Source organism: Miniopterus natalensis, chromosome 12 (genome assembly GCF_054644295.1).
Source record: "Miniopterus natalensis isolate mMinNat1 chromosome 12, mMinNat1.hap1, whole genome shotgun sequence".
Classification (NCBI taxonomy): Eukaryota; Metazoa; Chordata; class Mammalia; order Chiroptera; family Miniopteridae; genus Miniopterus; species Miniopterus natalensis.
The window spans coordinates 67,553,335-67,581,226 of NC_142092.1; the positions used below are offsets into that span (position 1 = coordinate 67,553,335).

At 42.8% G+C, this 27,892-nt stretch overlaps 1 protein-coding gene across 2 annotated transcripts in view; it reads left to right on the forward strand.

Moving 5' to 3' along the window:
- The first annotated feature begins 17,606 nt into the window (after positions 1 to 17,606).
- Positions 17,607 to 27,892, forward strand: part of PBX3 (PBX homeobox 3) — a 177,044-nt gene continuing 166,758 nt past the window's right edge. The window contains exons 1-2 of one of the 2 annotated variants that reach the window (XM_016210976.2): positions 17,607 to 17,886; positions 18,803 to 18,876. In XM_016210976.2, coding sequence (XP_016066462.1) covers positions 17,687 to 17,886; positions 18,803 to 18,876 — 274 coding nt within the window. In that variant the 5' untranslated portion in view covers positions 17,607 to 17,686. The remainder of the gene's footprint in view (positions 17,887 to 18,802; positions 18,877 to 27,892) is intronic. The other variant, XM_016210978.2, reaches the window with a different exon arrangement.

Genomic DNA, 27,892 nt, shown 5'->3' on the forward strand with positions numbered 1-27,892 from the left:
AAGCAAGCACACTCAGTGTCCACTGTCCCCAAAGCAGACCCTTCTTTCCCGTTTGCCCTTTCTCCTCTGCTTTTTCCTCCCGGCTTTTTAAATTTTTTTTTATTTTATGTCTTTATTGATTTCAGAGAGAGGAAGGGAGGGGAGAGAGAGAGAGAGAGAGAGAAACATCAATGATGAGAGAGTTGTCATTGATCGGCTGCCTCCTGCATGCCCTGCACCGGGGATCAAGCCCGCAACCCGGGCATGTGCCCTGACCGGGGCTTGGACCATGGCCTTCTGGATCCTAGGTCACTGCTCCACTGCTGAGCCACGCTGGCCGGGCTCCTCCAGATTTCTGACTAGCCCCTTCTAAGGACAACCCCTTTTAGACTTGCTCTTCTAATCTCACTCTGCTCTCCAGCCTTAGCCAGAGCCCCACCGCAGCCCCACCGCAGCCCCACCGCAGCCCCGAGGGACCTGCCCCAGCCTGGCCTGCCCCTCCTTCCTGGTGCGGATGGGAGTGGGGAAATCAGACAACTCGGCTGTGACAACCTAAGGACAACTCAGCTTAATGTTTTGATCCACACTGGGAAAAAGCAAGTTGGTTCTCTGAACTCGCAAGGTCATTAAAAACAAACAAAGCAGGAGCACGCTTGGTGTTAATTCTTCCATGTTTTCAATTCTGGGTAAAACACTGGTCATGCTGGCCGTTGCACATTACCTTTCAGGAGCCAGAAGGCAGCGTGGAGGAAACATGCTGCTTAGAGGGCAAAGGGAACAATGCCTGCGGAGGACACTCTGGAAGGGAGAAGGGGAACAAGGAATCGGAACTTCGTTATCATAAAAAAATGGTGTGGTCTGGATTTGCAGCACACAACATGCTATAAAAACACAATAGGAGCTTAAAGCTTGGCTTAGCATTCCCCCTCCCTCACAGTTATGGAATACTTAAATCATTTTTTTGCATGCGCCGTCTCCTTTCATGCTAACACTAACCCTAAACAGTACCTATTGTAATTGTACCCACTTCAGAGATGAGGAACTGAGGCTTAGAGAAGTAAATTGTTCAAGATCACCTGCAGAGCGGGGATGTGGGTGAGCCCAGAGCTGCACCTCTTAACCACAATACACCAATCTGCCCCATATGAAGACCTTGTGAAGACCAGGTAAGAAAGAATGTTAAACAGCAAGTTGTGCTAATCACTGCGTATTAAACATCCCCTGGAAAGACAGACTTCCTTGAGTGGAAACAGTCCTCTCCCCTCCCCTTTTCAGGTCCTGAACAATACCCAGAGTAAGGTGGTTTTAACTGGAAGGAGGTGATGGCAAACCCCCAAACATTTAAGCATCATCAACAAGTTTTCCAATGTGATATTTTGTTTCAGTTTTTCCTCACTTGATATAAATTACTTTGCTATTTTATCTCCAAATTAAAATTTTATTTTTTGCAAAGTAATTGTGCCTGGAGATGAAAGGTAAAATAATACTAAAAGGCCTATAACAAAAAGCTCTTATGTGGTATTTTCTGGTATTTTCTTCTCCCTAGTTCTGCTCCTCGGGGGATATAATTTGGCTACTAAGCTGGCTGTGAGATTTTTTTAAAGGCCCAGTTTAGTCTCTATTTATTTGGGGGTTGTTGTATTTTTTTTTAAGTGAAAATTATGGTAATTCATTCTACAATATTTCTTTTAAGATGCATAATTACTGCCAGACAAACATGAAAAGGCACTATCTCAAGACAGCATCTCTCTCTCTCTCTTTTTGTAATTAAAATGTTATTTTTAAAATCAAAGTTGTACATAAGACTTGGTTAATAAGCCAAGTAGTGCTAGCTACAGGTCTGGCGTCTGCTGCATCAGGGCAGATCTGTCCTCGGTAAACGCGGGGAAGTCGCGACCATTTTGCACGGCCCTGAGGACCCCCGTGGCGCGTGATCGCGCGGCGGCATCTGCTGCTCCTTCTCTTGGATACAAAGCGGGCAGAGTCAACTTTATAAATCCTGTTGCAGAAACGGGCACCTTTCCCCGCAGCGTGCATAAGAATGCGCGCTTTCTTAAGAACGTCCGAGCTGAGCGACGAAATACCGGCCGCAGCACGTCTCTTACTTCTGGCGGTTTGAATGGGGTGTGAGGACGCGTGTGGGTTTTTTTTAGCTGGATCCCAAGACGGGGCCAAATCCCCAACTATGGAAATGCTCACACATCCCGCAGTGCGAGTTGACATGAAAGACTTTGCTTCCTCCTGAACAAGGAACCCCCAAAAGCCTTTCGCTGCGTGATTGAAGGTGCCAGGGCTCTTGGGTGCCCGGCTGACACGCGCCGCTGTGCCCCGGGAGGGCTGGGCCGGGCGCGCGCGGGCTCCGCGCGGCGCAGCGTCTCCCGGGCTGCCCGGGAGGATCCTGCTGGTCTGGACGCGTTTGATCTGACAATGGCACGGGTTTTTTGTTTTGTTTTTTTTTTACTTCCAGCGATTGGGCTATTGTTCTAACTAAAATGCTAAAAGGTCTTTAAGGTGACTTTTGTTTCTCTGATTTTACGGCCTCAATATTCATTTTAAGTTTTCATTATCTAAGTATTCAAGATACAGTATAGGATCTGATTCTTTTTGAAATTAATTGCATTGTAAATCAAACATATTTCTGTAGAATGCACTTACTCATCATTAGCATATGAGAGTTTCCAGTAAAATATCTTTAGTATTATTTTTATTATTAACATATTTACACTGTCACTCCAGCCCTGCACCCTTTGTGAATCTGTTTTTAAAATAAATATGACCTGATACCAGAGTGATTGGTGCAATAAAAATGCATGATGTGGAATTAATCAAATATAGTCAGGTTCAATTTATAAGGGACACATTAAGAAAAATTATTTCTTGTTCGGGTATGCCACTCTAGTGAATCAAACAGAGCCGCGTATATTTCAGCAAGATACATGTAAAATCCATTCATTCAACAAACATTTATTATGCATTTACTGTGTGCATCACAGGGGATAAAAATCAGGCTGAGCAAACAAGAAATTCACACATGAAACAACTGAAGACCATAAGCAACTGCATAATTGTGGAATATATGTTGAATATCCAAGGATTCCAGAAACAAAAGCTGAAGTAGCAGCAGTGTGGTGCTCTGGTTAAGGGTGCGGGCCTCTGGATTTATTTCAGTTTTTTTCAGGAAGTGGCCATTAATTTTTGTGTGAAAAAATGAGAGCAGCAAGGCATAATTCATTGTGAAGATAGGTTTTATATTCTGTATATGTGAAGGAAATAAATTTCTAATGCAATAAAATAAGGAGAATGAAAAAACAGAAAGAAAGAAAAAAACCTGGCTTGGTATTTAGAGTCAGATGGACATGGGTTCAAATCCCTGCTCCGCTGCTTACTTAGTTGGGTGACCTTGGGCAAGATCTTTCATTTTGTAGAGCTTTTCAGTTTTCTTATCTATAATATGGAGGTGATAAGATCTTTCTCATAGGATGGTTGTGAGAATTAAGTAAGTGTCCTCAGTAAGCATTCGCTGAATGTGTTGTCATAATGGGCCTGGGGACAGTCAAAGAAGCTATCTTGGGAGCTGCTATTTTATTGCCAGAGTTTGCAGAAAGGATGAGTCGTTGAAGAAGGCATTGCAGGTGTAGAAGACAAAGGCAGGAAGTGCTGGAAACCAAGTATTCCACTCACTTCCAGGAATGGGGCTCCGCTTTCTTCCTACCAGAGCCTTTTGGGTACAGACAAGGCAAGTAGTTGCGAGAGAAGCAGATGAGAGGGCACAAGGACATTATCTCTCCCCTTCAGGTGGCTTAAAAATGGAACTCAGGACCCAACACTGTCAGCATCCGGAGGGCTAGGACTTACCCCATCTTATTTGGCACTGTACCCTATTGCCTAGTGTGTGGGGCCTTGTCCCAGGGAGCAATCGCTAACTACCTGATGAATGAATGAATAAACCTCTATGTTGTGTAAAATGCAAGCAATCATTTATCTGCTAGCAATGTAACCCCAATCCCTGTGCCTCCATTTTCTCAACTGTGAAGCAGGATAAAGTACCTATGACCTCACAGGGCTGTTATGAACATCAAATGTATTAATAGTTATAAACTGCTAAGAACAGTGGCTGGCACATGGTCAGTTCTGTATCATTCTTTAATAAATTAATATATAATGTATATAATATATATACAGGGCAAGGCAAAAGTAGGTTTACAGTTGTTCGTATGGAAAATAATACAATAAATAATAATATAAGAATAAACTGTTTCGTGTACTCATAACTGTATACTTACTTTTGCTCCACCCTGTATAGTAAAATATAACAATATATATTAAAGGGTTCTGTCAAGATTAAATAAGAAAATGCTTGAGGACAACAAGTATTTGTGGATCAAAATGGGGAAGAAAGAACCTGTCATCCCATGTAATGAAACCCCACCCCAGGGAGGCTCAGAGGCACCCAGCCCCAGACTCAAAAGGACCTAATAAATCTAGGATTTGTCTTCTCCCTGAGCCCAGCACAGTGTGCCTGGGGGAGCCCTGGACATGCCTGTCCTCCTGCTGTCACCTCCCAACCCCGCCAGTACCAGATTATACCCTTAGCCCAAGACTCTGACCCTGGCCCCACACTCAGCCAGCCCTGGACTGTTCCAGGGCCCTATGTGGCTGGAACCTATCTTTGTACTCACAGACAATAACTGAAGTCTTACTTCCTTTGCAATAGAATATCTTCCCATCTCTCTTCTTCCCCCATCCCCTTCCTCCTTGGAATAAAAATTCTTCTACCCTCATGCCCTGGCTGGGTAGCTCAGTTGGTTGGAGCACCAAGGTTGTGGGTTTAGTCCCTGGTCAGGGCACATACAAGAGTTAACCAAATAAGTGGAACAACAAATCTCTCTCTCTCTCATAAACACACACACACACACACACACACACACACACACATTTTGCCTCCCCAGAAATCCTATTGCTCCCACTCACCAGAGAGGGCCCCTTGGCTATCAACACAAGATGGGCTGGACATTATCATTCAGATGGCTGTTGATCATTCCTTGGTACCACCGTCCAGACTAGTCAGGCTACTGAGCCCAAGCTCTGCCAACTCATTAATTCATTCATCGATTCATAAGTTCATTCGCATATGCATTTAACTAATGGTAACTCAGTTTCTCCTTTATACGCAGCACATAGGGCTGGGGACACCGAGATCGTTCACACAGTGTCCCTGCTCTCAGAGAGCTCAGCCCAGTCGGGCATAGAGATAACTGACAACAAGGGATAATTAAGTGCAAACGTAGAAATACATACGAGGTAGGAGAGACAAGGGAGAGATTTACTCTTATCTGGGAGAGTCAGGGAAGCATTCCCAGAGGTAGCAGTGCCTGAGATGGATTTTGGAGGAGTAGGGTAAGATCAGGATCATCAGACCAAGGGGTGAAAAGGCAAAGAGGGGTCAAAGAATGAGGAGGGATGTAGTAGAGGTGGGAGAGAAGCCTAGAGTGGTGGGCAGAGGCCAGAAGATGGAAGGAGTTGAAAATTGGGCCAAAGAGCTTAAATTTTATTTAAAATATATATTTTTATTGATTTCAGAGAGAGGAAGGGAGAGGGAGAGACAGAAACATCAATGATGAGTCATTGATTGGCTGCCTCCTGCAGGCCCCCTACTGGGGATCGACCCCCCCCCCAACCCAGGCATGTGCCCTGACTGGGAATTGATCCCTGACCTCCTGGTTCATAGGTCAACGCTCAACCACTGAGCCATGCCAGCGGGGAAAACTTAATTTTTTTTATAAAGAAGAAGAATGTGGGGCACTCTGTGTTGTACCCCGGGGTTGCCCTTCTCCGAAGGGTTTGCGGCCCTGGCCGCTGGGAGTGCCATCCAGAGGCAGCCTTCAGCTTTACGGATTGCTTCAGCTAAGAACCACCATGTTGCCCAAGGTTATGCCCTTCCCTGGCAGGGTAGCTGGCATCCTCTGACTGATAAATGTCCAGCCTTGGCCCAACTTGGGACAACTCTGAAGGGCATTCTAGTTCCAAAGGTCCCTGTGGGGTCAACTGAGGCTGTCAGTAGCTCTGCATGGAAGCTCAGCGTCCCTCTATGCTCCTTCCTGCTTTCTTCCCCTCTCCCCCAAGGGAATCGCTACCAAGGGCATGGGAATCGCTACCAAGGGCAGCATCGCCCCAGGCACGGATCTCATCCTCTCTGCTTTCTCAGAGCTTCATTCACCAGGGGGGGGCACCTCCCTGCTTGTACTACAAGCTGTTAACCTGTGAGGCATCTCAGCTTTCTTAAATGTCTCTCAGATTGCCTAGGCCCCCCAACCCCCACTGCCTTCCAGCTCCTGCCCTCTCCCTCTTTCCCAGGCTTGACAGCCAGATTTCTCTAAAGAGCTGTCTGTCTACCCACGGTCTGCAGTCCTCCCTACCATCCATTCCTTTGTCAACTCCATCCAGCTTCTGCCACACATCCCCAACTCCACTAAAATGGCTCTCACTGGGGCACCAATGCTCATCTTGCCATTAAATCTAGTGCACGCTTCTTAGACTTGATCTCTCTTTTTCTTCAAACACTCTTGGTTTCTGTGCTGCCGTGCTTTCCTAGCCTTTCTCCCACATCAAAGTCTCCTTTTTGGCTCATTTTTTCTTCATCTGTCACTTAATTATAGGTGCTGTCATGGACACTCATTTTTCTCGCGTCTCACACTCTTCCTGTGTGACCTCATTCGCTGTCATGACTGCTAATACCATCGAGATGTTAATAATTCCAAAATCTCTCTTTCTAGCCCAGACCTCTCTCCTGCGCTTTAGACACACCACTGTCCCCCAGACATGGCCCCCAGTATTTCTGCAGGCTCCACAGGCTTACCGTGGGCACAGTCACCCTCTCCTCAGACCTTCAGCTCCCTCCTCGGTATCTCTGACTCTGCCTTTTCCCAGTTCTCACCCAGGTTCCCCAGGACGTCCCTCATAACGCCCCACCCAGCTTCATCCTTGAGCTTCACCCCCTTTCCTAACTGCTGTCACAGATGTACACATGATTCAGAATTAAGTCATGTGCCGGGAACCAGGTAGTGGTGGGCCAACCAAGACTGAGGGACTCTAGAAATTGGAAAGCCTTCAGAATCCTGAGAGCTGTCTAGCTACCTGCCCACCCTCTCCCCCAACCCAGCCCTTCCCGGGCTGCACGGTCTCTTTTCCCTGCGAGTGTTCTGTTTACAAGTGCTTTTCTCTGCTTCTCCCCGTGCAGTTGATTAAACATGACTGACCCAGAGGTCTGCAGGTCACATGTCCTCAATTCAAGCAGCCAGCAAACAAATTATTGTCTTCCAGGAGCAAGGGCGAGTCCCCAGAAGAGAGACCGGCTTAGTCCTGGTCAGGTGATGAGCTAAGGCGAGGAGGGCTGAGCTGTGTGGCAGGAAACTTGGCTGCGAAGGCTCATGGCGTAGGTGTGAGGTTCAAGAGGAAATGGGGGCTTGTGCTGGGCAACTAGCTAAGATATGATTTTTACAGCCCTGAACAGTCACAGATAACCAAAATGCCCAGAGATTATAAAATTTAATTTTAGGCAAACACCTAACCTCTTCGCCTGGCCTTCTATGATGGTTTTGTGGAGCATCATTTACTTATTTTACTTCCTCATCTCTTCCCACATTGTTGTGCGAATGAGCAGAAAATAGAAGGAAGAACATCATAAGGAAAATATCCCCGGGCTTGTTTCTAAAAATAAAATCTTCAATATACATTTCAATGGTACTTTCCCCTGTAATACAAAGTTATTAATTGTAATAATAAAATCAAAGGCCTTTTTCATCTATTTTAATTGCTGCTGCATTAAAATCTTACCTAGAAATTTGAAATGGAAGGTAATCAAAAGTATCATCTAGTCGCTTCTGACAGAAGGAAGTTTATAACCTGTGCATAAGTTCTTAGAAAATAATATCACCAGGAAATCTTTGATGGCCCCCTTATGGGTAAAAAAAATAATTTTAGAAAATTTATTTTCAGATCAGCATATTGTAGCATAATTCTTAAAGAAACTTTTACTTTAAATCAGTTTTATTGTGAGCCTAGAAAAGAAACAGGACTAGGAGATGAGCCTAGTGTTGACAAGAAGCTGGTGAGAGGAAAAGAAATATACTGTGGGACCACTTGTTTTTAAGAAATAAAACTCTGGATTTATACACCAGCTTTAAAAAAATGTATCTCCAGGGACACTGTTCAGCAGCTATTTGGATCTTGTCTGAAGTTTTTAGGTTGTTTCAAATAAAAGCAGGCTCCTTTGTTTCAAGATAGTGATTTTTTGATACCCGATTTATGCATTTATTTAACAAAATACTTTTGAAGCATCAATTATATGTGAGGTGTTGTTCAGGATATAAAGTTGAATGTCAAAAGAACTTTTCTCCAAGGGGCAGAGCATATAAGGCACGTCCCTAGAAGCTGTACTGAAAGGTACACGTTTACCCTTTTGCGCTTTTGGTGGAATATAAAATGACACAACCTCAGTGAAAGACAGTTAAGGCAGCTGCTGAAAAAACTAAAAATAGAATTCCCATATGATCCAGCAATTCAATGTTTCGAGATATATACTAAAAAGAATTAAAAGCAAGAACTCAAACACTTGCCCTAGCCAGTGTGGCTCAGTTGGTTGAGCATTGTCCTGTGCACCGAAGGGCCCGGGTTGTGGGTTTGAACCCTGGTCAGGGTGTGTGCGGGAGGCAACCAATCAATGTTGCTCTCTCTCTCTCCATCTTTCTCTAAAATCAATAAAAACATATATAGAGAGAGAGAGAGAAAGAGAGAGAGGGAGAGGGAGAGGGCTCAAGCACTTGAACACCCATGTTTATACCAGTATTATTCACAATAGCTAAAACAGGGAAGCAACCCAAGTGTCCATTGATAAATGAATAACCAAAATGTTGTAGTACCTACATATAATGGAATATTACTCAGCCTTGAAAAGGAAGGAAATTCTGACACATGCTACAGCATGGATGAATCTTGAAGATATTATGCTAAGTGAAATAAGCCTGTTACAAAAGAATGAATGCTGTATGATTTCACTTTTATGAGGTATCTAGAATAAATTCATAGAGACAGAAAATAGGATGGTGGTTGCCAGGGGCTAGGGGAGGGAGAAATGGGGAGTTATTATTTAATGGGTACAGAATTTAACTTTTGGAAGATGAAGGAAATGGATGTTGATTATTTGCACATCAATGTAAATGTGCTTAATGCCATTGAACTGCACACTTAAAAATGGTTAAAATGTTATGTATATTTTACAATTTAAGAAGGTACCCATTTATAAGAACCCAAGTGATATTGGGGACTCATAAAGGAAGCATTTACTTCCTTTTGGGGCTTAGAAAGCCTTTCTTGCGTGACACTAGAGCAGGGAAACAACATGTATGGTGGAAAGGGTCAGAAGTCTCAGGTCCCAATTCCACTCTGTCACTTTGTAATGGTGTAATATTGGACAAGTGACATAACCCCTCTAAAAGGTAGTGTAGTATGAAGGTTAGTCACGAGGATACTGAGACAGATTATTTGTTTGCATTGTAGTTAATTTACCAGCCATGTGACCTTGTCAATTTATTTGACATCTTTAGGTCTCAGTTTCTCGAACTATGAATGGGGAGGTTAATGACCAGCTTACAGGGTTGTTATGAGTATTTAACTAGATGAAGTATGAGAAATCATTAGCACAATGCCCAACATAAAGTGCTCAGTAAGTGTCAGTAGCTATTATTTTCTGAGCCTTATCTATAAAGTGAGTTAATATAACTTGTCTTAAAAATCTTTGAGTTCTTTTGAGGATCAGCAGAGATACTGTATGTGAAAGAGGTTAGACGGCATTATTGAAGATGGGTAAGATTGGGGCATGCATTCCCGTTGGAGAGAACAGCATGAGCAAAAGGCAGGAGGCCAAAAAGTGTGGGGCATTAGGGTTGATTATAACATCAAGTGTATGGAAAAGAATAGCAGCAAATAAAACTGGAGAGATAAAACTGGGGTAGCTTAGGAGGGTCTTGAAGGCCTGGCTAAGAAGTATATGCAGAGGTAGATCCCATGTAATGCAAGTGAGAGGGCAAGGATCATGTCATGATTTATTTTGCACTGAGAATTAAATATGGAGGCTGTGTTAGACTGCCTTCAAGATGACACATGGCGTGGCTCCGTGGTTGAGTGCTGACCCATGAACCAGGAGATCGTAGTTCGATTCCCGGTCAGGGCACATGCCCGGGTTTCAGGATTAATCCCCAGTAGGGGGCATGCAGGAGGCAGCCAATCAATGACTCTCTTATCATTGATGTTTCTATCTCTCTCTCCCTCTCCCTTCCTCTCTCTGAAATCAATAAAACATATTTGAAAAATAAAAATTAAAAAATGACACCTCTTATTTTTTTAATCCTTACAAGAGGATATGTTATTGATCTTTTAGATAGAGAAAGGAAGGAGGGGGGGAGAGAGAGAGAGAGGCAGAGAGAGAGACAGAGAGAAACACCAAGGTGAGAAACATCGATCGGCTGCCTACTATACACGCCTCAATCTGGGGATCGAACCTGCAATCTTTTGGTGTATGGGATGATGCTTTAACTAACTGAGCCACCCGGCCAGGGTGATGACACCTGCCTTAATGAGGTTGGGCTGCCATAACAAAATACCACAGACTGGATGGTTTAAACAATAGGCATTTCTCATAGTTCTGGAGGCTGGGAAGTCTGAGATCAGGGTGCCAGCATGGTTGGGTTCTGGTAAGGGCCCTCTGCCTGGCTTACAGATGGCTGCTTTCATGGTAGAGAGGGGAAGCCCTGGCGTGTCTTCTTATTATAAGGACACTAATCCCCTCTTGGGGTCTTTGCCTTCATGACCTCATCTAAACCTAATTACCTCTCAAAGGCCTTACCTCCTAATGCTATCACATGGAGGGTTATGACTTCCCCATGTGAAGCGGAGGCAGGAGGGGAGGAGGGGAGACACAAACATTCAGGCCATAACACTTCCCAGCGACCCTTATCTCCTGATGTTTATATAAGCCTCTTCCCTGGAGTGTGACTTGCTTCAAGTAAAGAGAACACAGCAAAAGTGTTAGAATAAACTTCTGAGGCCAGGTGACACAGACTGACTTCTGTCTTGCTTACTCTCGTTTGCTCTCTGGCTTCCTCATGGTTTTGGAAGCCAGCTGCCGTGTTGTGAGCTGTCCTATGGAGAGGCCCAGGGGTCAAGAAACATGTCTCTGGCCAACAGTCACTGAGCACCTGAGTGAGGCCTGCCAACAGCCATGTGAGTGAGCTGGGAAGTGGATCCTCCCCTTGGTTAGGCTTGAGGTGACAGCTGTCACCTTGACTGCAGTCTCATGAGAGAACCTAAGTCAGAGGCACCCAGCTAAGAGCTGCATCCAAATTCCTAACACACAGAAACTCTAAGATAATAAATGTTTGTTGTTTTAAGCCAAGAAATTTTGGGGTAATTTATTACACAGGAATAGATGACTAGTACAGAGCCCAGTAAGACTGGCCTCACTTAGATACCAGCCACAAGTTTAGGGTTCCCCAGACCACCTGTGCTTCTGAACAATTGGTTACAAATTTGGGTGTTTCCATGATCCCCTCAGGTTCAATAATTCACTAGAATGACACAGAACTTTGAAAAGCACTATACTTATGATTACAGTTTTATTATGAAGGATATAAATCAGGACTAGTCAAATGAAGAGACACATAGGTCAAGGTCTGAGAGGATCCTAAACACAGAGTTTCCATGTCAGGGCACACCAACTTCTTGGCACATCAATTTGTTCACTAACCAGGAAGTTCCACTGAGCTCTGGGGTGTCCAGAGTTTTTATTAGAGCTTCATTAGATAGTTATGAATGATTGATTCATCGGCCATGTGATTGAATTCAATCTCCAGCTCCCTTCCCCTCCTGGGACGATGAGCTGGCTCAAAGCCCCAACCCTCTAATTGCATGGTTGGTCTTTCTGGTAATCAGCCCCTATTCTGAGTTTTCTTGTTAGTATAAACTCAGGTGTGATCCAAGAGGCTCATGAAAAACAGACACTCCTACCACTTGGGAAATTCCAAAGTTTTTACAAGTTATCTCCCGGAAACCCAGAACAAAGACTAGACAAGTGTTTTATAATAAAACATCTCCCAAACTGTAGGAGCTCCTACTATGTGCCAGACAATGCTAAGCTAGTCTTCCATCCATCTATCCTTTAAGTATTTATAGTGTTAGATAAACTTTGCTGCAAGTAAAAGAAAACCCAACCAACAGGAATTTAAAAATGGGAATTAAATTTTCTCACATAACTAAAAACCTGGGAGTAAGCAATTGCTGGTTTTGTTCAGAAGTTCAACAATGTTTGCAAGCACCTAGGCTCTCTTTATCTTTCTGCCCCATTTACTATGCTCATTTTTATTTTCAATGTTTTATTTTAGAATATTTACAGAGAAATAAGATAGGGCATAGAGTTCTCCAACACCTACCACCTTATTTCCCCTATTATTAACATCTTACATTAATATGGTATTTGTTACAATTATTACTAATATAATAATTAATATATTATTAGTAACTAAAGTCCATACTTTATTCAGATTTTCTTAGTGGTTTTTACCCCAATGTCCTTTTTCTGTTCCAGAACCCAGCCCAGGATACCACCTTACATTTAGTCATCATATCTCCTTAGCTCTTCTTGGTTCTTACAGTTTTTCAGATATTCCTTGTTTTGGATGATCTTGACAGTTTGAGGAACATTCGTCAGGTATTTTGTAGACAGTCCTTCTATTAGGATTTGTTTAATGTTTTTCTCATGATTAGACTGGGATTATAGGTTTGGGGAAGAAAGACCACAGAGATAAACCACCAAACCATGCTAATTTTTAACCCCATATTGTTACCTCATTATCACAAGATAGCTGCTGCCGCCACTCCAAAAACACAACTATGTTCAAAGATGGAAAGAGACAGAAGGAAGGAGAGAAGAACCATGTCTGTCCCCCACCTTTTTGTTGTTGTTTTTTTTTTTAATGAGGAAAGTCATTCCTCACTTGACAGGCTCAGAAGGCGGGGCAGGATGTTCTTACTTGACTTAGACCTTGACTGAGACTGAGCACATTGCTATTTTGGAATAAAATCAGGGTTCCATCAGCATGGAAGGAGGAGCAACTGACAGTGTCGGCCCCAAGTGCCCACTGTGTATGAGTCTGCACTGTACTAGGTGCTATGAGGAATGAAAGAACATGAGGGATGGAGCTTTCTCTCAAACTTTCCAGAAATTATGTATAGTAGTTCTTATCTGCGGGCATGTGCTCCAAGACTCCCAGCGGATGCCTGAAACCACAGATAGTGCCAACCCTATACATGTTTTGTCACATCACATGTGCTATCAACTCTAAAAACCACTTCTAAAGAGTCATTCCTCAAGTGGTAGAGAAATATGTTTGGGAATAACTATTTGGGCAGTTTAACTAAAGTGACAAGGGAAGTTTAACTCTTTCATATATGTCTAATTTTTTAAAAGCCAAATCAATCATGTTATAGTCACATTTCAAAATACCTTGCCCTTAACCTGCTTATGAACTAGATGAGAAAACTAACCGGTGAGTTGAGAGCAAACAACTCCGGACTATCTAGTATAGTGGTAAACTATATTACAGTGATATGTTCTGAGAGAGTTTAGAGCAGATTAAGATTAGTGAAGGCAGGCATGGCAGGAAAGCTTCAGGGAGGCAGGATCCTAGATGGCTGTGAAGGGTGGTCTGGCTGGTTTTAGTCTTCATTTTCCTTCTCTGCTGCCATGAGACCCGGATTCCTCTAATAAGAGTTGTTTATCTTCTTTTGATTAAGTATCTAGCTACTTATTTTTATTAATTTACAGTTCACCTGCTAAGGCCTTGTGATTTTTATTTAGTAATCTCGATTAAATGACTTTTTTTTTTTTTGCAGTGTTTTATAGGGCGGGCTTTGCAACTACAGAGATCAAGATTTGAATTCAAGGACCAGTACTTATTGGCTTTGTAGTCTTATGTAAATTCCTCACCCTCTCTTATTCTGTTTCTTCATTTAATAATAATCTCTCCTGGATAGGGCCCTGAGACTGAAATAAGATAAAAAAGGAGAACACAGAGCTCAGTGTTCCACCTTGAAGGGGTGCTCAATGATGGCATCTGATGGAGGCAATGGTGATGGTAATATAAACCCATGGAAAGGGTGGATATGAGGGAGCCCCTACTTGGTTTTCACCACTTTGTCATTGTTAACTTTACCCGAATGTACACTTGCCAAAAGTAAATTACATTTCTCTTGACTTTTTAATAATCACTGCCTTAGAAACAGCAAAGATGGATTCAGATACTTAGGGAGGTTCTATTCTATTATCTGTGAAGGTACCAACCATGTGATTCATATTGCTGAGCAGAGACAAGGCAACATCCTACATGAGAGACTAGCAAAAGCAGAAGAGATCTTGGAGCACTTGCAATTAGCTGACAGTTTACTGGGGCTTGGAAACCAATCTAAAAGAATTTATGCTTTAAATCAATGGCAGTTGTCAATGAGCCTGTGAGGAAATCCTTGCTAGGACCCTCTATTTTTTATTGCAATTCATATTGATAATAACAAAAAGAAAAGCCTCCCAAGCAAAAGGTCAATCTAATCCAATCATGTAATGCAGAATTATGCTATCAAGTTTCCACATCACTGACTGATCACGAGTTTAAAGGTGTGTGGCATAAAATAGCTGTGGGTGTTAGACATTTAACAAGTTGTTTTATTCTTAATTGCTGGCATTTGCTTAACTGTTTTCTTAATTCTAATTTATGTTTTTATGTTCCAGTTTGTTTACATAGCCCATAGTTCCCAATTGTCTTTATTGGCTTAAGTGTTTCTTTAATTTTATTTACATTTTTATATATGTTGCTTTGCTTACATAACTCATTGTTTGGAGTGGGCTAGAAATAACCATAAATCCCCATTGCTAATTAGCCTCATCCTCATGACTGATTAGTCAAGATTATGAGCCTAGAAGGAGGGCAAGGAGGAGGCCTGACAATGAGTCACAGGATCTTTGAATTTTAGAGCTAGAAGGAATTTAGGTTTTAAGGCATTTTCCAGATAGAATTCCATGGTTTTACATCTTCAACGTTGGAGAATTACGAAAGACTGCCTAGTTGCTCTTGCTCCTTTATGCAAAAATGTATAAGGATTTGGTGACAGCTTTGAAAAACAAGAATAGAGAAAGTCCAGTCAGTGATGACTATGAGTAACCTGTAATGGGGGCTTGAAAGAAGAATCAGAAACTTGACACATAAGTGGACTGTAGAAGAGCCAGGAATACTAATGAACATGAGGGGGGCTTCTTCTTTGGAGGTAAGTAAGCAGAGTGGATTGTCTGGAACTCCCTCTCCAGCAGCTGTGCAGTTTGTAAGGATTTTAGCTTGCCTAACTGTAAGGTTAGCTATTAGCTTTGCAGTGGGGAGTATTTAAAAGTACACAAACATATGAAGGAAAGAACCTGGAACAGAGTAGCCTGCTTCATTCCAAGAATCCATCTGGCATGTAAAGAACTGCTTGTCCTACATTAAACCCTGCAGAGTTAGAGCCATTTTTCATATTTCACACCCCTATTTTTGGTTTTAGGTAAGACAGCTTATCGAGTTTGGGGAAGGAACAAGAAGAGTTTTCAGAACCATCTAACCAGAGGACCCACTTAGGGTGAGCTCCATGAATCTCACCAAAAGTAAATGGGGAAAACATGTTGAAGCCTTGACTGGAAAATCAAGTTAAGAGAAAGCTCAAGTGTCCACAAGAGGTGGAAGTCCAGATTCCCAAATAGTCATTTGTAAACAGAGTGCACTTGAAGAAGAGGTGCTATACATATGAAAAGCTGTGGCTGGAATCACCAACATTAAATGATAGGGTAGGTTGATAAGTGAAATCCAGTCTATTCCTAAATAAACGTATCTTTGTAATAAAAAGCTCATTTTTTGTAGCTTTGGTCTATCTGGAGGCAGCTAAAAGCAAACATTGCCAAAGGACTAGTACCCGTATTACCAGGAATTGCAAAACGTATAAAGGTGTTGTTAGCCTTGGATTAGTCCTGGACGACAGGCCCTCTGCCTTCCCTCAGACCCACTTCTAACAGATTTTCATATGCTCCACTTTCAAGGGACAATGTACGGCGGTCAGATCTGTTCAGCGCACACTTCAAACATGTGGGACAGTGGCTGTACCCTTACCTGGTCACCTCTCGAGGGACAGCGGAAGGCCAGACCCCTGGCGCCAACTCCAAGCGGCGCCCTTTCAGTTACCATGGTGATCACTGGAGGGGCGGGGCCTCTATCCCCTGCGTGCCCGCCTGTGTCCAGGACATTTCGAACGCTCCAATTGGGACAGCCTTTTCTTGCCTCTGCCCCGCCCCATTCGGCTCCGAGGGCGATGCGATTGGCTCCGTACTGGCGGCCGGGCTCCCTCAGGGTACCACCTCCTGACGGGAAGAGCGGGAAAATGTACCAGGCGCTGTCCGAGGCGTGAAGCTCGCCGCGCTTTGGGGAAGCACATGGTTGGCTTTGGAGCGAGTTGCCTCGTGTCCCATACACAACTCTTCGCACCCATGGCTGTTAACACTGGGTGGCAGGAGCCGGGGCGAGGTCACGTTTGTGATTCCAGGAGGCCCGCCCAGGGGTGCGAGGATGAGAGCAGGAGTCAAGATCCGGTGGCGCGCTCCCGGGTGCTGGGGATCAGAGGCCAGAGGGGGCGGGCCGAAGTCCAGGGGCGGAGCCAGCAGCGGCGGCGGGAGGCGCAAGGCCCAATGAGTTCGCGCCCCGCCCCCCAGGGGCGGGGCGTGCAGAGCGGTCCCCCGCCCTCCAGCTCGCCCCTGCCCCTCCCCCCCGAGCGCCGGGGCCGCAGTGAGTGAGTGGCACTGGCAGCCTGTCAATCCCTCAGCCCAGCGGCCTTCGAGCCCGGTCCGCGGCAGCTGCTGGCAGGGTGCGTGGCTCCGGCAGTGGCGGCGGCGACTTCTCCCGCCCCATCAATCTGCTGTCCGCCCGCCGCGCGGCCCGCTGGGGCCCTCCATCGGGCTCCGCGCCCCCGCCGCGCCGGCCCGCCCGCTCCCAAACTTTCCTTCTCTGCCCCTCTCGCTCCCCTCGGCCCACCCGCCGGCCTCCTCCTCCGCCGCCGCCCGCCGCCGCCGCTCCCTCCCCCGGGGCCGCCGGGGCTCGGTTCCCGCCCGGCTGAGGCGGTGGAGGCGGCGGCGGCGGCGGCCGAGGGAGGGGAGTGCGCAGGCTGGCGCTGGGGGCGGCGGGCGTCCCGGCAACTCGGCCGGCGCAGAGCAAGTTGAGCAGGGCCGCCCGGCGGGGCGCGCGGCGGCAAGAAGGCGGCGCGGCGGCCGCGTGAGGGCAGCGGACGCCGCTGCCTCCGCCTTCGCCACCGCCGCGGAGCCCGGCGCTTCCGCCCGCCTCTTCTCCTCAGCCTCGGCGGCGGCGGAAGCCGGAGCCGGGAACCCGTCCGCACCACCTTAGCCGCGGGCCCCGCCGGCCGGGCCGCCCCCTCCCCGCGCGGGCGGGGAGCGCGCGGCCGCCTCCCCCTCCCCCTCCCCCTCTTTCTTCTCCTCCCTCGTCGCCGCCGCCGCCGCCGCCGCCGCCGCTGCCGCCGCCGCCTCAGCCTTCGCCTCAGCCGCCGCCGCCGCCCGCTCCCGCCCGCGCGCGGCGGGATGGACGATCAATCCAGGATGCTGCAGACTCTGGCCGGGGTGAACCTGGCCGGCCACTCGGTGCAGGGGGGCATGGCCCTGCCGCCTCCCCCGCACGGCCACGAAGGGGCGGACGGCGACGGCAGGAAGCAGGACATCGGCGACATCCTCCACCAGATCATGACCATCACCGACCAGAGCTTGGACGAGGCGCAAGCAAAGTTGGTGTCGTCTCATTAAGCATCTTTTGTGTGTGTGCGGGAGCCGGGCCCGCGGCCGAGTCGGGGCCGGGGGTGGCGCCCGGGGCAGGGGCCTCAGCCCCGGGCAGGGAACTTTCTCCGAAACAAGCAGCCCGCCAGGGCCTCGGGGGACTTGCCCGCGCCCCTGGACGCGGGCGGGAGTCAGCAAAGTTGCTCTCGGGGCTCGGGACGGACTTGGCGCCACGCGGATTTCGTGGTTTTCTCCCCCTGTCGCCCGGCCCTCTGGTAGCCCGGCCCCCTCGCGCGGATTCAAACCTCCCGCCCGGACCCCCGTGCACGCCGCCCGGCGAGGGCCCCGGGCCGCCGCTGAGGAAGTGCAACTTTCTCCTCGGGCCGGTGGCCGGGCGTCCGGCTCCACTTGGCCGCGGGACGACCTCGCCGGACGGGCGGCCGCCTCAGCCCGGTCGCGGGGCGGTGGGCGGTTCCCTGACCCGGCCGGGTCCGGGCGGCCAAGTTCTCGGGGAAGGGAGGGCCGCCTCGCAAACTTTGCCGAGCTGTCACCGTTCGCTGACCGCAGTCGGCTGCCCGCCCGCACCGCCCCGGCTCCCCCTGCGGAGGGCAGACGCGGGAGCCCCTCCGCGCCGTCCCCTCCCGCGGGTCGCCGCCTGCCCCGGTGTCGAGGCTCCCCGCGCGGGTTCGCGCCCTTCGGTCGCCGAGGCTGCTGCCTGCCGGGCAGATGGGTCGCGCTCTGTTCGGGCTGGAGCTTGAGCTGCCGGCTGTCGCTCACTAGTCAACTTGAGTTTCTGTTGACTTGCCAGGGTCCAAAAGAGCTTTCCAAAATTGGGGGCTGGAATTAAATCTTGGGTCTAACTTGACGGCGCCATATTATTCCATAGGTGATGCTAATACCTTTGTGTTTTGCTATTTGCTCTTTTAGGAAACATGCCCTGAACTGTCACAGAATGAAACCCGCGCTCTTCAGCGTCCTATGTGAGATCAAAGAGAAAACAGGTAAGACGCTGCGCCTCGAAGTGGGCCTGGAGACCCCCGAGGTGGGGTCGGAGCTACTCCTTCGACTCTCCAGTTGAGAGCTGCTGCTTTTGGGCACCGCCATCTTTGATCATTCTCTCCTTCCCACCTCCTGATCTTGAGAAAAAACTGCAATAAATCTGGAGTCGATTTCTCAGTTCTGTTCCCGGTGTAAAATGAAGTGTAGATGCAGACGGGACTGGGTCGCAGTCCCCAGGCGGCCGCCCGTGGCTGCAGGCGGGGAGGGGGCCGGGAGCACCGGCAGCCCTCTCCCGCTCCTTTTGCCTTGTTTGTATGTCAGTTTTTAAAAGGAGCAGCGGGAGACTGGATGCCAGGGACCGAGTCCCTGGGAGAAGCATCGCCCGAACTTTGTTTTACTTGGACAGCCTTAAGCGTCAGTTCCACAGATAGAAGAATAGATACAATTGAACAGACTTCAGGGGCATGTGTGAATTAGTGTTTTAGTTGGGAAGACTACTTTTAAGGTTAATGATGCGTTTAGGCATATACAATGTATTTCATCTATTAATACTTTCAGTAAATTTTATGCTTGAAATCATTTTGTAAATATGCTTAATATATTTTATAAAGTAGGAAAAAGGTCCACAGATGCAGGTTAAACAATTTTGGAGTGTTCAAGGCAGGGATTATATGAGAAGACAGCTTTTGCAGAAGTGCTGGAATGAAAACTACAAGTGCATATTAGGTAAATTTCTGGCAATTCATTTCAATTTAATTATCTTGTTAGACTTTTTAAAATTGAAGATATTTAGTCTTGAGGTGACAGTTGTAACTCAAGTGGAATTAGAGATTTAATGTAGATGTTTTAGTTAGTATTTGGTATTATTTGCCCTGTATATGGCAATCAAGCGCATTAAACAAGCTTTACTGTTGATTTTTTTTTTTGGTGTGTATTGGCTATACCATATTATAAAGTTGCCATTTTTTAATGTTGAGGAGAAAAAGGGAAAGTTTAAAAGGATGTAGCAATATCCTAGTGATGCTATTTAAAAGGTTAAATGCGATTGTGTTTAAATTGAGTGTACAAATAACAGCACACTGCATGTAATTGTTGGTAGGAGAGTTACCCTCCTTTTAAACAGATTTTCACTCTGCAATACTATTATGATTCTAGAAGTAGTGAAGAAAAGATGATGGGTTATTGCTGTCTATTAAAGTATATGCTAAAACCGTAATTAACAGCAAATATTGACAACCTTAAAGAGTATTTTTTTCTGGTTTTAATTCACACAGTATTTATGGTTTCCTAATGTTGAGTGATTCTTTTAAAGATACATTTTCCATTTTGTAAACCACAGGCATGTTAAATTACTAACTTTTACCCTGTGTTGATTTTTAGCCACCTTTAGAAAGCATTGTGATTTAAAATTGTAGATAATTTTTATCTGACTATAAAATAAGACATTAAACATTAAGTCTTAAAGTTTCTTAGTTTAGAAGCCTAAAACTGTGTAATTCTCAGTAAATTATGTTGCTTAATGTCCAAGGATTTTCTTGCTATCAGGGCTCCACTTCAGTTTCTGCTGACAGCTAAGCACTGGGGTATTGACTATGTTGTGAATATTAAGATTGATTCCACTTTATACGGCATTATATTACTGGAGTGAAGGGATTGATATTTTCCCCCTCACCCTCTTCTCATGATTTTTTTTTTTTTTTTTTTTGGCGTTTTTAAAGTTTCGGCCTAGCCAGCTTGAGCACCAAACCCAGCAAACTGCTTTTCTTGTTTAGACATTTAGCAGCAGGCAGAATTCAATTAGGAAGCGTAAGTCCTCTAGTTGCTTATTTGCACAAGACTTAGTTACACCATTCTGAAAGGAAAGTGTAGTCAGCCTCATGTCAAAGGTGAGTTACGAAAAAGAAACAAGTCTTTTCAGAGTCTGGGATTACTGGCAGAAAGCTTTGGTAGGGCTCTTGCTATTTAAGAAGCAAGAGGTAGCTGACAAAGGAAATTTTTGTGTTTGAAAATTGTTTCTGAGGCTTTCAGTGATAACTTGTAAATTAGGTCCTCGTTTTGTGCTTTGGCCAGCAGATCCAAGTTTGTACGTTATCTCTTATGTAAAAAGCCAACAGCCGGCAGAGTAAAGGCGGCTGTCTGGGTACAGGCATCTTCCTGCCAGCCTCTCTAAGCTCGAGAGGGATGGGATTTAAGTACCGAATGATTGATGGGGGTGAAGCTCTTTCTCTCCCCTCCTTTCTCCTCTACTACCCATAGCTCCACCTCACCCTCCAAAACTAGTCTTAGAAGGAGACAGGGACTCTGGACTCAGAATCCTTGATTTGAAATAAAACAGCTGTGTAGACATAAGTGTTACCAAAGCAAAGAAAGCAGGGCAGCAAATTTCAGCGCCCCCTCCCCGCATCTGTTCCCATAGTCAATGCTTTGGAAACATCATGAACTTATAAAATAAGCTGTGTAGAATATATGTATATTGTATAATGCATTTTCTTTAGATAATTTTATTTAATAATATAGTATCCAAACATTAATCCTCTGTAATCTAGAGAAAGTTTACCTAGTCATTTGTAATAGAAACCGGGAAGATTATGTGATGACTCTATTCTGTATAATGGGAAGGTAGGGGGTTGAGTAGCGGGGAGGGGGGAGAGAAAACCGTCACTTCAGTGGATAATAATGTCATTTCAGTTGTGCTTCTTTGAAAATAAGACAAAACCATTAAAAAAAAAATTCTGTGTATTTGTAGATTTGCCAGTAGATATTTGAGGTTTCTGATGAGGCAGTGAACACTGCCAGTTCTGATGCACATGAGGGATTTAGTTTGGAAAACATCTTTTTTTCCCTCCTACCAAATATGAAAAGGTATTTTCCCCTTCTGACAGATGAATGGGTAATCTACTACAATTATATTATTTTCTCGTGCAGAGGTAGGGAAAGTATACTTTTACTATGAGATGCTTGCTTTTTCTTGAAAATGTATTTTTTTTGTAAAATTCATCATACAATTATTTTTGGGTACAAAAGTCTGTCATTGTTAAATTATGATATTTATGCATTTTGAAAGCAACTGAAAAGTTACAGGCTTTATAATCAAGGTGTTTGTGCATTTTAAAATAATCAACCAGTGAGATAAATATGTTAAGATTTTTCTTTTGATTTTTTTTTACCCATATTTTATCATCTATCTCTTATTAAATATTCCTGATGCTATGAGGTCTCCTCATCTACATGCTTTTTTTGGTGCATTCCCTCACATCTTTTTGGCCACCTTAATCTTGGTTGTTTAAGTACTTTCCTATGTGAAATATTAACATCCTCACAATCTGCTTTCTTTCCAGAGCCCTTAATTGTGACATTTCAAATGAAGGAAATCGTTCTTTTTGAGGGGAAAAAAATGTATTTAAAATTTTTTAATGAAAATACAACATTTTAGTATGTAATCTGAATCATATTGTGAAAAAATGTTGTGTATTTTTAAAGAAATCAACACAACCTTTTTCTTTCTTTAAATAGTAGGTTAAAATACTCCATGTTGATAGCTGCCAACCAAACTCTGATTTATTGCCACCACAAACCCTAAATAGCGTTCATTTACTAGTAATGTCTAATGGCATACATGATGGTTTGCCAGATTTGTGGCCTTTGTGAGGCTTATAAGCGGGACTGACTTGGGAAGATCATAAAACTTAATGAACTTCTCTACTGCAGGAGGTGTCCGCAGGGGAAGAGAAAGGCCTGCTTGGCTGGTTGGGCTGGTTGAAGTATTTTTTATGTTTAAGGAGAAGAAAATGACTATTAAAAATGCTTTACTTTTAAAGGAACCCTCCATAGAAAGAATCATAGGAATTTTAGATATCCAAACTATATCAAGAATGTAGCTTGTGAGTTTTTATATGCATTTAGATTATGATTTATATGATTAAACCTTTTATCTTTACTGCTATAAGTGTGACTAGCTTTCAGAGGGGGACAGGGCTCTGTTCTCAGTCAACACCTCTCTATTTAATTCTGACCCTGAAGGTTTAGAGACTCTGGTCTTTTTTCTTTTATTTATGCTTCAAAATTAAGATTGGTTATTTTTCTTTGTACAGTGCCATGTAATTCCTTAATTCCCAATGTTTAAAAACCAAATATTCCATCAAGTGAAAATTTAACAAGAAAGGTGAAAATTGTTATGTGTTTAGTCTAAATGTTATTGTATATATCCTATACATTCTTTTCACTTGCTCTTGTAATATTTCCAGCATGATTATCATTATTCTTCCAAAGGTTTTAAAAACAGATGCACTGTTGCACACACGATTAATTTTGTGTTTTAATGACTATTACAGACAACTTCAAACATAAAACATGTAGATTGAAGAGAAACTTGAATCCCCATGAACTCATCACCTACCATCAGCAGTTAGGAACACTTGGCCACTCTTGTTTTCTCTGTAACTCCCACCCTTTCACAATTATTTTGAAGCAGATTTTAGTGGACTGTTAATGTTTTAAATTTCCTTTCAGTTTTAGATGTGGCTTGTTTACACTGGAAATATTAAATGATTAAGCAGGAAAAAAAGACATAGTATATTTTGGAAATATTACACATTGTATTGCTTTATCACAAATTTTTCCTTAAAATAATTTCAGAATATTTTTTTAATAATTTTTTTTCTATTTTTGTAAATGTGTGTAACTTACTGAAGCTTTTTTAGGAGGTTTTGAGGGAGGATGTAAAAGAATGGTGTTTTTCTAACTTTCTTTACTCTTCTTCTCCCAGCCTCATGCAATATATTTGTAGAAAACCTAGAAAAAAATCCACTACCACACTAGTTTAGAATGTCATGATCTAAAGTGTCAAGTAACTATCATCTTAAAAATATAGGGCTGTCTTTCAACCCCTGCCCTCCCCCCCATATAGTGAACCCTGAAGTAGTTCTCTCATGCCTCAGTTTTAGTGAACTTTATTTTATTACACATTTGTATAGACTTTACTATATTGTTATATAAATTTACATAATTTTATTCCAAATCAGAAGTATATTACAGTAGCAGAGGAAGCCCTGACTTGCTCCAAAGAGCACACTGGTTCATCGGCTTTCATAAAATAAATCTATATGTACATCTTTCATACTATGATTCTTTACCTTTTAATTAATTTCGCTTGTACTTTTGGATTTCATTTTGTTAGTTTTGTAAAAGGCTACTTCCAAGATAGATTTAAGTTTAACATCTTATTTGATTACTTACGTTTTGCAACTTTATGGTGGCATTGTATGTATAGGATGAAGTTATATGAAGTATAGCTATAAAGAATTGAAACCAAATTTCGTGAACCACACCTTAAATCAATCATCACTTTATTTTATACTCAAACGTATTCACAATAAATACTTAGCACATCAGCACCAACACATCAAGTTAAATAAAGATTTTTAGACTATTTTTTCTCTATTTGTGTACATGTGAACATCTTTAGATATTTATTATTTCAATATTGACACTATGAGAATAATGTTTTATTTGTTTTCTCAGCAGGCTTGTGTTTTAGCCATTTATCAGTGTGATCAGCATGATTTAGGTAGTAACTGACTAACAAAGCTTGCACACACACCCCCTCCCATGTTGACCTTTTCAAGCATTTGCTCTACTTCAGTAGGCCATTTGAGTCTTTTAAGTATGAACAGAGTAAATAATTTACATCACTATGTAGTGTAAATTGGTCAAAGTTTTTCAGATTTTTTACAAAGTTATAGAAGTTAATCAGAATGCTATTATAGCTAGATGATAGTGTTATATATAACAAATAAATGATAAGTAATGCTTGAGTGAGCCACTGCAAAAATAAGCCTTTTTATGACTTCAGACACAGAACATATCTGAAAATAAATTAATCTTTAACACTTGATTCTAATTGTCTCCTTTGTAGAAAGCAGAATAGTAACCAGAATCTCTTTATTATTTTTTATGGACATAGTCCATATTCCATAAATACAATATGTTTTTAGTTTTAGATGGTAACAGTAGTTTGCTTTGGTACTAAATTTGAATATATGTCTAGCAAAGTTTTGTACTTCTTGTTTTCTTCAAATTAATTGTTTTAAAATGTTAAACTGTTTTGAACAGTAACCCTTTTTTTGTGTGATCATATTAATGAGGAGTTTGTATACATACATTGTAATCCTTTTAATGCTTGATGATTCCTCACAATGTTTAAACCATTGTTTGGGAGGCTCAGCATATGTTATTGCAAAATGATATTTTTGTTTGTTTTGCTTTATGTGATCCATCAGTTTCCAAAGCATAAAGTCCAGCAGGTGGCTTTTTACATTAAAAAATTCATAAATTTTAAAATCTCATAAAATTTTATTTCAAATTCAAATTAACTAATTGAGAATGTCAACATTTCCACTGTCTCTATATTAACATTTATAATAGAACAAATGGTTGCATATAGGAATTATCTGCAACATAATCTAAATTAAGATTCTAAACAGGCATTACAGATGCTGGTAACTTTGGCAATTATCATTTTGTTTGGTGAACAGTAGTAAAACAGTGTGCGGTAAAAGTGTTTAGAGAGAGAGGATAAATAAATTGAACAGTTTTGCAATGCAAAGTGGTTTGTGGTGTTTTTGAGGATTTCTTGGCTCTCTCTTAACTGCTATTGTGAGCCTGGAGCAGATTTCCCCATTGCTAATGCCCTAGAAGTATTAATTCACTTTGATATGCTAATTAGAGGGCATTATGCAAGAAATGAGATTAAGTGGCAGCATGAAGCCATTTGCCTGTCAGTAAATTGAGAGCTTTAGCATCAGGAGGAGCTTTGTTTTTTGTTTTTTTTTTTTAGTTTCTCTTGGTTTTGCATATAAATAAAATTGATTGAAAGGTCTAGAGAAGCTTCTAGAACATTGGTAGGGTTTTTTTCCTTTTCCTATGATTATTTAAATGTAACATTACAGAAATTTTCTGAATATTAATTGACCTTATTGGAGATACTAATATTAAGTTTTCATTGTGCTCTCTCTATATGAAAGTATACTAAGAATTTTGTGTCGTTTAGTCTTTTTTTTTCTAAAGCCTAATTTCAGCAACATGGCTAGTAAACTGTTATCACTTCTTTTCAGAAGTGTAAACTTGCTTGTGTGCTTGTGCACCAGTGTCTTCACTCAACTGAACTTCACAAGAATATGTTATTCACTAGGGAAAGAAGGAAGTTTTTGAGTTGGGTTTCAGGAAACTATATTAAGTGAGCATTAAAATTCTGACTTCAATACCTAAAAGCTGAAACAATTAGAATTAATGGTTAAACTCTGCCCTTTACACAACCTGTGGAATTTACATTCAAGTGTATGTCTGTTGTGTAAGATTACCATATTATTTAATTTTCAAGTTGAAGATGAGTTTAGTACTTCATTCCGATTTTGAAGACTTTTGTGGTTTAAGCCAAGGCTTTTGATTTTTCTCTCTATAAAGCTATTCTTTTGTGGGGAAATATATGAATGAATACTGGGATAGGAGTGGTAGATGGGGTAGAGGACAGGACTTCTCTGGGCCTGTGGAAAAAAATTAAGGTTTCCTCAAACATGGAACTTCTTCCTGTGTAAACCATCAGGAGAGGTAGAAATGCAAAACATGGCTTAACTACAATCCAGTGTGGTTAGGTAGGAGTGAATTTGGATAAAGCCTTCAATTTGAGGCATGGTTCTAGTGTCTGAATTCCACCACTCTAGCTGTGACTCTAGTCCCAATAAACCATAACTTCTCTTCAGAGCCATATGGATTATTTAGTTACCACAGCTGCCATGCATACAGGCTACCAAGACTGGCACCTCCTCCCTGTGCATGTGTGGTGCCTGTTAATGTTAATGGGAGTTACGAATGTGCACACAGAGGAGGATATTAGAGTTTCTCCTTACACCAGAATCCTGATTACATTTCTCAGTGATGAGGACTTGGTGTACCTACACATTACTGCTCTTCTAAGCTAAACACTTGGTTACTTTAAATTCTCATTCCTTTCTCAGATTCCCTGAACTAGTTAAGTCAATGAATCCTCGTTAGTCTCTGATTACTTGCAAAATTTCATTTAAAACATATGAAGTTATTATTGAAATGGGAACAAAAAGCTTTTGAAATTGTATGTTATTTTTTTAAACAAAAAGATTTCCACAGGCCTTCAGACATACTAATAAACCTTGTAAATAGGAAGTTTATAGAGGAATTATTGGGAAGGACCCCTGAAATATTTGAGTGACATTTGATGGGGAAGTCACTACATTAAAATATATATATATACACACACACACACACACAGAAATATATATATATATATATATACACACACACACACAGATGTGTGCGTGAGTGAAATGGCAAGCTTATATGTGCGTATTTTGTAGAAACCTTTACTATTCAGGTGTTCTCAAATGAGAAAGAATTGACGTAGGTGGCCTCACAAGTTTCTTTTCTGCCCCTATTCTTAAAAAAAGAAAAAAAACAACCTTAAGGATGAAGGTAGTTGGAATTCATAGTCAGATATATCATTTTCAACTTGGAATAGGAACTAGAACAGGAAATTGATTTTATATTTATTATGAAAGCAAGAACTCTGCCACCAACTGACAACCGTCCATGGTTTAGTTTTGTGATAATTGTTCACGGACATTACTCTGCAGTTGGCCCAGATTATTTATAATGTTGATTGGGAGTGTTGGTTCATTAAAAGGTATGTGTATAATGAATATCTTTAATTACACCAAGTAATACCGGAATATTTTATTTTTCTTTTACATTGGATCTTGGGTCTAGGATTAACTGTCAGTACTAGTAAGAACAAGTTACAATAGATTGTGCAATGATTTCTCTGGCTTCATGGATGTATTTATTACCATTTTTGAACAAATTATACTAACATGAAAAGTTGTGTTTGAAATGATTGTGTGCTAGATAAGGCGATACATTACAGGAATGGTTGAGTTTATGGAGCTTTATGTAGAGGTTTTCTCAGAAATTATAGCACAGGGCTGTCAC